Source organism: Melitaea cinxia, chromosome 22 (genome assembly GCF_905220565.1).
Source record: "Melitaea cinxia chromosome 22, ilMelCinx1.1, whole genome shotgun sequence".
In the NCBI taxonomy this organism is placed as follows: domain Eukaryota; kingdom Metazoa; phylum Arthropoda; class Insecta; order Lepidoptera; family Nymphalidae; genus Melitaea; species Melitaea cinxia.
Window position 1 is genome coordinate 8,485,151 of NC_059415.1, and position 11,363 is coordinate 8,496,513.

The 11,363-nt window shown below is 32.1% G+C and overlaps 1 protein-coding gene and 1 long non-coding RNA gene across 2 annotated transcripts; both read right to left on the reverse strand.

Moving 5' to 3' along the window:
- Window positions 1-288: 288 nt before the first annotated feature.
- LOC123664739 lies at window positions 289-631 on the reverse strand. Its single transcript, XR_006744883.1, has 2 exons — window positions 418-631; window positions 289-337 (listed from the first exon to the last, which is right to left on the reverse strand). It is a non-coding gene; the product is annotated as an uncharacterized LOC123664739 (long non-coding RNA).
- A 7,023-nt stretch (window positions 632-7,654) lies between these two features.
- Window positions 7,655-8,659, reverse strand: LOC123664738. Its single transcript, XM_045599231.1, has one exon. The coding sequence runs from the start codon at window positions 8,636-8,638 to the stop codon at window positions 7,904-7,906; it is 735 nt and encodes a 244-aa protein (XP_045455187.1). The 5' UTR covers window positions 8,639-8,659; the 3' UTR covers window positions 7,655-7,903.
- Between the last annotated feature and the right edge of the window lie 2,704 nt (window positions 8,660-11,363).

The following is an 11,363-nucleotide window of genomic DNA, read 5'->3' on the forward strand; positions in this document are numbered from 1 at the left end:
ACTAAAATAACAACTATAAGAGCATATACAACTGAGATCAGTTTTGAATCCAGAATGCCTGTGCTCGCTTCTGCTTCGATGTACCCTTTAGAGAACACGTTACTCCTTACTTAAATGTACACTCAATTTTAAAAATGAAACACCGTCGCAAATTTCACTTAGCTTGTCTTCTTTTCGATCTTTTAAGGCGTAAGGAGCCGTCATATTTGTATGAAAAGCTCACTTGGATGTCAAGCCATAGGACTTGTGAATCGCGACAATGTTCCATACAACTTGTTGTACAAAAGCACAAGACAGCCTCTTTCAGGGGCAGCTTCCGCTATGCTGCCTCCAGGTGCTGGAACAACATACCCCCACCAATTAGGAATACACAAAGTTTTCTCAAATATAAATTAAAATTGAAAGAATATATTTTACATTGCCAGCAAAGCCAGGAAAATTTTGTGCACGATGTAAGTGTAATTTGATTTTTGTTGTACAGTACATTATTAAGGCTTATTGAATTGTGATTGATCCGATCGGTACTGCATGGCGGACTCGTATATAAATTGCTTTGTCCTGATTGAGATATCTCGAGTCAGTGAGTTGACGCGATTTACAAGATGGCCGTTACGATTATTTATTTTAGCCGATTACTACGTGTCAATTCCTATCATTGAACGTTTCGTTTCATGCCTGTAATTTTAGGTTATTATTTTATTTTTTTATTTTTTATTTTATTTTTTTCTGTACTTTTTTCATTTTGTTTAAAACGTAAAACGCATATTTAAATACAATTTCAATCTAATCAAGTATTATTGTTTGCTTTGGAAACTAATTGGTGATTTTTAAAAACATATATTTATCCGATTTGTTGAAATTAGTGAGAGTGTATTGGAACATATCAAATGTCACCGTACCCATCCTATGTGAAATGGATTATGGATAACTATTATTTATTTTACCTAGCAAGCGTTATTTATGTTGAAAGAATATTTTTATTACTTACTTTAGAACTCAAATGTAAACAAAGCTGAACTGTACTCTAATGTATAGGAATAAGAACGAAATTCCTTTCAATGTCCAGAGCATTTCACTTTACCGTATAATATGTTAGTCCCATGTATACTTCACTATATCCATTTAATTTTCATGCTTCTTTTTCTGTATTCCGATTCTGTATGGTATGTGGTGTTGGTGCGACCGTGTTGTCACCCGACGGCTCAAGCGGAAGATCGGCGCTGACAGCTCTGCCAGCATATGCCGAGCTTGAGACCGGGTTTGCGATATCCTCATTGTATAATTTAATTGTTTAGCTACATTTACATATCCATTAATGTAATATTGATTTGTGTGGATGTTGCAAATAAAAGAGTATTATTATTATTATTATTATAAATCCCGTAGTTACCTGTAATCGAGTTGTAACAAGTTCGTCAACTAAGCTGCGTTGTGAGGTACTTGTTGAAACTTAGTTTTGTATCGTTCGGAGAACAAGGAAAATTTTGAAACAAGTAAATAAATGAATAAATAATGAACACGCTTAATATACACATACGGTCATCTGTTACTAAGGTAGGCTACTAATGCCTTTGATTAACAACAGGTGAATGACATAAATATTTTTTTTGTGAGAAAAGTAATTGATAATAAATCGTTAATATATATATTAACCTTGACATAAGGTGGGAATCGAACCCTCATACTTCGTAGCATGTGTAATATACAGGGTGTATATGTATAATGTATACTGCAAACTGCACCAATGAACTATTTATGTAAATGTATCTCGGTTATTACACTACAAAACATTTATTTAAAAATTAAAATAAAATTCTCTTACTCTAATGTAAAACTAGGTAAGATTATCTTTAAAATTCTTGTCTTATAACTTTTGAACGCTCGCCTCGTTGAGGCAGGACAGTTAGTTACAGTTAGTTAGTCACAGACAAATGTCTGTGGCTAATATTATGAATTGAACTGAAATCATCAACGAATTCCTTGTCAACAGATAGAAGTATTAGAACACACTGCTCCACTACGGGTATAACTTTTTTCCACGAGATCAATAACCTCAAATGTTCTCTGAGGTTTAAGAATATAGTCACAATATTTTTTTTGTATTAATGCAAATATCTGCCACATGAACGAGTTGCATTAACCAGAATTATTATAAGTTCATAATACACATATTTAACAATAACAAGGCAGTTACATTTTTAACCGACTTCCAAAAAAGGAGGAGGTTCTCAATTCGACTGTATTTTTTTTCTCAAGGTGTAATAACATGATAATAAAACCAGGATCTGATGATGGAATCCTAGACAAATTGAGGGAAACTCTCGAAAATCCGCAATAACTTTTTACTGGGTGTACCGATTTTCATAATTTTTAATTTAATCGAAAGCTGATGTTTATCACGTGTTTACATATACATTTTATTGAGATCTGATAACTACTTTTTGAGTAATCTTTGATAACGCGTAGTTACTTGACTATTTTTTCGTCAATCTACGTTGTATTACTTGTCGATGTAATTGAAGTCTTTTTTTTTCGCTTGCGAGCAAACACAATTATAAACAGTAAAATCAATACATATAATAAAAATGTAACGGATCGCTGTCTGTACATAGAAGATACATGAGAAAAAATATTATGTTATGTTGGTTTTATAATGTCAACTAAGATTAACTCTAAAACATTCTTTGTAGTTCATAAAGTAATAATAGCTCTTTACTAAGTTTCGCAAGTTTCAAAAACATGCTTATGTAAAATATAAACAAGTATCGTTCAACTTAAAATGCAAACAAAATTATGATGCAAACACAGAAGCTAAAGTTTGCCCACATAATGACACAACACAATCTTGAGTGTTTTGAATTAATAATAAATTTTGTTTTCGATTATCTTATGTAAATTTCTTTATGTATTACTAAGAAAAATAGTCTATATTCTCTAATATTAAAAAATACTTAATTGTACGAATTACTTACTTAATTGTACGAAAACAACTCACAAAAGACCAACAGAATTCGAAACATTACTTAAGGAGAACCATCTTGAAAATATAACGTAACAAATTCTAAAGTTGATTGGGCGTGTCTCAATTGTATTTCATTCCTTACAAAAGACATCAGAGCCAGGACCAGACGAGATTCAAAACTTCAGAAACAATAAAACCATACTTATACCCGCATAAATTGCAGATATTAACAATTGAGGCTATCGTTGGCCCAAATGATGACCTTTTTGAGGACACTTTTGACCAGAAATTGGTGCTTGTATAGATTTCTAAGAAAACAAGTTGATCAGACCTAGTCTCTATTGCTTTAAATATAGGGTACAATTTCAAGATTGACTAGAATTTGACGAGGACGTACTAAAGAGGATTTAATAAGGTACATAGTAGTTGAGAAAATGGGCAATTGAATATCCTCTATATAATTGCTTTGCGTCCAGTAAGCTTGTAAATCTATTAAGCATATTTGACGGTAAAAATAAAGGTTAGATGTAAGAAAAGGCTCAATCGATTCTATGTGTTGTTGTTCTGTTTGTTTGCAGTTACGCTGCGCCATAGTTATAATTAAAAATAACATTGTTTATATCATTGTAAGTTAGTATTATTATGAAATTAATAATCTTAAAACCAATTTATTGTAGTAAATAAAACTTTTCGTAATTATATAAAAAGATCTAATAAATTCTAATTATTTTAACTTTTTTTAAATAACACTATTTATATTACTTGGTATGCTGTCATGTTAAAATAACATATACCAAAATATACAATGAATGTTATATATCGCAAGTATTTTTATAATTATAATATTACTACATTACCTTACTATAATATTTATAATACTTTTTACTCTTAAACTGAAAAGTAAAAAAAAGTATGTTATAAATAAATTAACTGCAGATTTAATGCCAAAATAAATCCATTTAGATTAATTTCGAAATAACATCCATTAGTAACACACAAGATATGAATGTGTTTGCTAACGAAGGAAAAAAAATCGACTTCAATTACATCGACAACATATAAATATAACCTAAGTAGAAAAAAAAGATAATAAACGCACTAGTCGCCACTACGATTTTCGAAGGCTCCCCTTGATGGATACCATTTCCCCTGGGATGACATCATCAGATCCTGGTTTCCTTATCATTTGTACCGCCCTTAGGATATCTTCTTTTCAACAAAAAATCACAATTGGTTCATAAACGTCAAAGTTCACTGCGAACACACTATATATATATATATATATATATATATATATATACACGCTCGAATTGAGAAACCTCCTCCGTTTTTCGGTGTCGGCTAAAAATATTAAAATAAAAATATTAAAAATTATTTTTAGCAAATAGAAATGTAGTAAATTACATCATTATGTAATCAGAAATACATAAACAATATCAGATTGTTGTCAAAGTTGGGATTCAAATATTGTTTGTAGATTTTGTTCTCAGCTCATTGCCTATTCATCGTATTATCATCGCCGAGCTTAATGACCTAGATAGCCGAGCTAGATTGCTCTTTTTAAGGATTTATTTTATTTATTTAATATAGATTTGTGAAGAAAAATTGACTTCTGTTATTAAATTTTAACGAATTATTATTAATGAGGGTAAAGAGATTTTTTTTTTTTAGTTTATATACATTAATTGTAAATTACTTGTTGGTCAATTACAATCGTGAATGATTTTTGCTGTGTGAAATTGTGACAGAAATGGAGTCGGACTAGAATTTGACTTTACCAATGGCATGGACCTCGTTGTTTCTTAGTTTAGATTTTTTTGTACCTTTTACATTCGTGATCGTGTGTTGCTAAGGCCACCTTAAAATAAAAAAAAAATAAAAAAAAAAAAATAAAAAAAAAAAATAAAAAATAAAAAAGCCTTTATTCGGACATTAAATTTACAATTATGTTAAAATTATTCACACATATGACGTTTTTTAATTTTCTGTAAGTCCGTTTGCCAATCGACAAAGGCCTCCTCCAACCTATTCCATTCTAATCTCTCTCTGGCCACCCTACTCCATGTTGTACCTACAACCTGTCTGATATCATCATCCCACCTTTTTTGTTGTCTACCTCTTTTTCTTTTACCTTCCCTTGGGTACCATTGTGTAACTATTTTGCTCCACTTGTCCTTTCCTCTAATCGTGTGTCCCGACCACTTCCATTTTAGTCTTTTTATTTTTATGGCGACGTCCTGTATCCTGGTTTTTTTCCTAATCTCGATATTTCGCTTTCTTTCCCCCTTTTTTACTCCTATCATATTTCTCTCCATTGCTCGTTGGCAAATAGCAATTCTGTCCATTGTGTTTTTTGTTATGGCCCATGTTTGGCTTCCATACATTAAAATTGGTAAGATACAGGCATTAAAAAGTTTACTTTTTATTGTAATACCTACATTTTTGTCTTTCATGACTTCTTTTAGATCCCAATACCTTTTCCAACTGTTTGCTATCCTTCTTTCGATTTCTTTGTTTATATTATCATTAGGTGATATTAGCTGACCGAGGTATATATATTCGTCTACATAACTGATTTGTGACTCACCTACATTTATACCGCTTTTATATCCATTACTCATAACTTTTGTTTTCTCGGGATTCAATTTTAGTCCTACTTTTTCACTCTCATATGCTAATTCGTGTAACATTATTTGTAGGTCACCTGGCGTTTTTGCGAATAACACAATATCATCAGCAAATCTTAAGTGTGTTAGCGTGCGGCCGTCGATGTTTAAGCCCAGATTTTCCCAGTCGAACTTTCTGAAAATCATTTCTAAAACAGCGGAGAAAAGTTTTGGAGAGAGAGGATCTCCTTGTCTTACTCCTTTTTTAATCTTAAATGAATCTCCTTTCTTTTCTAGCTGAATGCACGCTGAGCTATTTTGGTATACGTTTCTGATCAGTCTTATATATTTCTGTTCTATCCCTTGTTCTTTTAATGCCTCCCAGATGTTTGCATGTATCAACGAGTCAAATGCTTTACTGTAGTCGACAAATGCCAAATAGTATATAAGTTGATGTTCCGTGTATTTCTCAATGATTTGTCTAGCAACATGGATATGATCAAGTACTGAGTAGTCTTTCCTAAAACCTGCCTGTTCTATTGGCTGTTGTTCGTCAAGTTTTCTTTCCATTCGTTTGAGTATGATCTTTGCAAATATTTTATATAGATTGGACATCAAACTTATGGGCCGATAATTTCCGATATCGTACTCATCGCCTTTTTTATACAGAAGGATTATATTAGATTTAGTCCATTGCTGTGGAATTATTTCCATGTTGATGATCTCATTGAAAATTTCTCTAAGAATAGGTATTATTGTATGTTTTACTTGTTTTAATATTTCGTTGCTTATTCCGTCAGGTCCAGGAGCTTTATCATTTTTTTGGGTTTCCAAAGCAAATTCTATTTCTTCTTGCATGATACTGGGTACAGGTGAGATGTCCAACAGTTCTATTTCTTTTTCCTCTGCAGTACTTTGATATAGTTCCTTGTAGAATGATGTAGCGATTCCTAATATTCCTTGCCTTCACTTCTCCTTTAATCCATTGTTATGTTTCATCTGTACGATCCAGTCCTTTTTGTTTGTTAACTCTTTATATGCCTTTTTTATTCCTCTTGTCTGTAAAATATGCCTTTCAATTGTTTCCATTCTACTCTGTATTCTGTCTTTTCTTATACTTGTTTTTATTTCTTTGCTCAATTTTGCTATTTGCTTTCGACTATCGTTAGTATTCTTTCCCTTGATTAAGTCAGCTCTTTGATTCAGAAGGTTCATAGTGTTTGTAGTCATCCACTTGTTAGATAGGTCTTTGCTACAGGTCCCTTGCTGAATAGATGTTTTGATTGATCTTTCTAACCAGTTATATTTTTCTTGCAACTTCATATTTGTTGTGTCTTGTTCATAATTTGTAAGTTTTGATATTATATAATTGCCTATTTGGGTTGTTTGGTATTTATTAGGTTTTCTATTTATTGTATTATTTCTAGGTCTTGGGTTCTTTGGCGGGATTGTCATTAGCTCTGCTCGAATCATCCGATGGTTGGTATTGAAGTTAAAATTACTTATTACTGTAATATTTGAAAAGTATCTACTTTTATTTGTCATTATGAAATCTATTTCATTTTTTGTTTTGCCGTCTGGCGATATCCAGGTCCACATTTTCTTTTTTTTCTTTTTGAACATTGTGTTTAAAACTTTCAAACAATTTTCCTGAGCAAAATGTATAAGCTTTTCTCCGTTTTTACTTCTGGTCTTTTTTCGATATACAAAAGGTCCTAGAACTGTGTTTTCTTCTGGTTGTTGAACTCCAATTTGGCCGTTGAAGTCTCCCATTACAATAAGGTTCTTGTAAGTATGGTCTTGGATTGTTTTATTTAGTTCTAGGTAGAATGAATCTATTGATCCTGAATCGTATTGTTCTGTAGGCGAGTATACTTGTATAATGGACCATGGATCTTCGTATCCCGGTAGCTTAAGATTAATCAAAGCTATGCGTTCTGATATTCCAATGAAGCTCTCCACGTAATTTAGTAGGTGTCTTTTAATGATAAATCCAACACCATGGTGACCTGGAGTCGTCCCTATATAATATAAGAGGAAGTCTGGGTAAGAAATAATTCTTTCTCCCTTTGATCTCTTTTAAAGCATGTATGAGTTCTACCAGATTTTCCTCGTTTTTCAATGTGAGTACATTAAGGGCTGCTATATAAAGTTTTGGAACTTTTGGTTTTCGACGCCTGTTTTTGCTATTCTTATCTTGTGTTGTTGGAGGGTTGTGGTCTTTTCCCCCCACGAGGACCAGTCGTCTTGGGGGAGAGATATTTGTTTCTTTATTGTCAATTACTTTGTTCTGTTTATTATTTGTTTGCTGTTTCCGGTGACCAGTGTTTAGTTGTTATTGTTCTTCAGCGTCTAGGTTTCCAGTAAAGGATAGCGATCGACCTTTCATTTTATCAAATGCGTTAATTCTCTTGTTGGACAAAGTGTTTAATGTCTTTTGTTTCCTCGGTTGTGCATCCGTTTCAGGAGGGGTAGGTGTCTGCCTTTTCCTCTTCTCCTTTATAGTGTTTCTTTTAACAATTAATTTATCATATTTAATGATGGCAAAATTTCCTTTTTTCCTTTCCTCTATAAGCTGAGGTTGTAGTGCCTTTCTTTTTTCTAGTGTTTCCTTGGAGTAGTCTTCTGCAATATATATATTCTTTAGTTTCTTTTTGTTTTCCATAATTTCCCTCTTTTTCCATACGCTTACAAAAGAAAGGAGTACAGGCCTCTGTTTTCCACTTTTTTGTATGTTTCCAATACGGTGTATTTTGTTTATTTCCCATTCTTCTACATTTATTTCCAATTCTTGTAAAAAGCATTCCTTTACTTTTGTAAATAGTTCTAACGTAGACTCTTCTTCTTCTTTCATCCCATAAATTATGATATTGTTAAGTTTTTTATCTCTTTCCATATATTCCACCTTTTTCTCTAATTTTACTAGTTCATTTCGCAGCTTTTTGTTTTCTTCAAGGACAGGTTTAATTTTTTCGTCTATTTTCTCCATAATATTATTGGTTAATTCTAGTGTTTGTTTTTGCATTTCTATTTTCAATTTGCTGTATAAAAGTTCGAATTGATTTTCCATATTTACTGGGGAGTTTTAATTTTCGTTGCTGGCAACACTACGGTGACTTTGACGTTGACAGTCTTCTACAATATTGAGAATTGTCTATAAATGAATATTCGTAACCTACCCTCCACTTGCGTCTTCTTCAATTTTGGTCTTCGTAATTATCGCAAAATTATACAATATGGACTGTTTGATATGCGTAACACGCAAATAGCACTTTGTTTTCTTCGTATCGTTAAGTAACTTGGAGAACTACTGTGTGTTTCTATTTATTTGCAAATAATTTTTCGGAACGTTGACACTGTGTTGTTTACGATATGACAGCCGGAACCGGAAAAAAGGCCACCTTACTGTCTGTTATTCAAATGATAGCCGATTAATACCTATAACTGTTATTTTATTAACAAATGAACATTTGTCATATATGTGTAAGTGTTATACACAGACTAGATATAGGATAAGAACTCACTCGTTATACTGACAACTGCACCATTGGCTAGCTAATTACCAGACCGCGAAAGAGACGAGATCGTTATTGAATTTACACACTTTCAACTAATGTGACAAATCGTCACTGTGTTCTACATCATGTAAGCATAACATCCACAGTTGAGAAACAAAGCCAAATGCGTCTTAATCAATGAAGGAGAAAAGTTGAATTTCCAACTCCAATTTTAAGTAGCCACGCTGCGCTGTTTCTTTTCATATTTACTGATTTACAAGTTTAAAAATTCATCTGATGTCTAAAGATTTTTGTGAGTATAAGCCAGACATGGGTTTAGTAAGTAGTGGTTAGTATAGGAAAGGAAATAATCTCAATAAATCTTCGCCGATGTGACAATAAAACACATGTAAGATAATATTAACACGCAGTTTTTTTTACCAAATTTTCGTTGTAGCCTATAAATATACAAAGTTTCCCAGCTAAAGTTCAACACATATTTCTTTTGTATCATGAAACACATCGAAACCTCTTTCAAATAAGTATTTATGTTTATTTAGTAAAAAAAAAATATTCAAACACAATATCTTTGAAGGAAATGTGTATAACGTTACAATATATTTTTATGGTACTGTAAAACTGGGTTAGACTTTTTTACCTTTTTGAGGTGTTAAGAGCATGGTGGGAGCGTTTTAGCGATTTTATCTTCTGCACCTCCATTTTTAACAGATTGAGAATAAACTTACGATTATTCTGACTATCCCTGAGGTAAGAATAACTGAGTTATACGTTACTACGTATTGAGGTACAGCACAGCAAAATAAATATATGTTAATATAGAGGTATGATAGAAGTTACTGGACTACGGCACTATTAAATAAAACTGCTCTTAAGCAGTGATGTGTTCCTGTGGTAAGGTGGTCAGAGCTTCCGAGGAGGGTCAGGATTAGAGTCGGTAGCGCTTCTGATGTTATGTTTCTGATGTTGCAGGCGTCTGTAAGCTACGGTAACCGCTTATCATCAAGTAGGTCATACGCTTGTCTGCTAATTGTTGTCTGTTAATTTACACCCAAACTCGAGGCGGAAATAAAACCAATAAACCTTTGAATGGAAAGTCGATTGACTGCTAACAAAATAAACGCACTTCCGAAATTACCAATATCATTATTTTAAAATAATTTGGTAATTTACTTTGGACTACTATAATTAATTAAAACAAGTATTAAACAAGAATTGAGTAACCTCCTGCTTTTTTTGCAGACTGTTAAAGAAGATCGTACGAAGTTCGCTGTCGTAGCTAATGCTTACAATACTTGATGACCTTCAAATAGATCGCTCCGTTCATAACCCTGTGTGCATCTTAAAGTTTATTTCCCTCGATTTGCATTAAAATTTCATAACGCACTTCAACTTAATTCTCATTCATCTGTGTATCATCGTAAAAGTTTATAAGATGTTTTTGGAAAGTTCAAATGGCTGTTCTGTGTTCGCTTCTTGTGAATTGATATTGTTTATAATTATTTCTGTAAATCTTCCTTTGTTCATCTATTATGTTTTTGAACTGTAGAAATACATTAAAAAAATCAATAAATTGAGACGCGTTTTCAATATTTTTTTTCTGTTATTATTTAATTTTAAATTTTGAATTTTGTTTAGTTGAGAATATTAGTCGACCGAGACAGTACTGAATATTTTAAATATTTTTATTAATAAGAAATACTTCAAGTTCTTTGAGAAAAAAACGTTTTAGGTTTTACGACAAGGTTTCCCTTCGCATTTTCACCGGCGCGGCATGGATAGAACGATTTTGACTTTTTTTCTTTTCTTCATTATTTTATGGCATTCAGTGATAACGTCGCAATCTCCTGGTGAATGAATATTTAAAATCTATGTTATTCTTTTTATAAATAAACTAGCTTTTACCCGTTGCTTCGCTCGCACTGAATTTTTTATTATTAAAAAGTATCCTTTGCTACTTTTGATAGCTCCAAAAATATGTGTACAAAGTTTCATGATGATCGGTTAAGTATTTTTCGCGTCAAAAATCAAAATCAAAATCAAAAATAGCTTTATTCAAATAGGCTCCAAGAGCACTTTCGAATCGTCATTTTACAAATTAAAACTTTTAAAAATAAATTATTATTTTTGTAAAAGTGAAGCGTGAAAGCGTAACCAACCAATTTACATTCTTATTTATAATATGACTAACTATGCCCGCGACTTCATCCGCGTGGAATTTAACAAAAAGTTATTGTTCACTTTGCAGAGTTATAAAATAAATAAATTTCTCAAATAAAA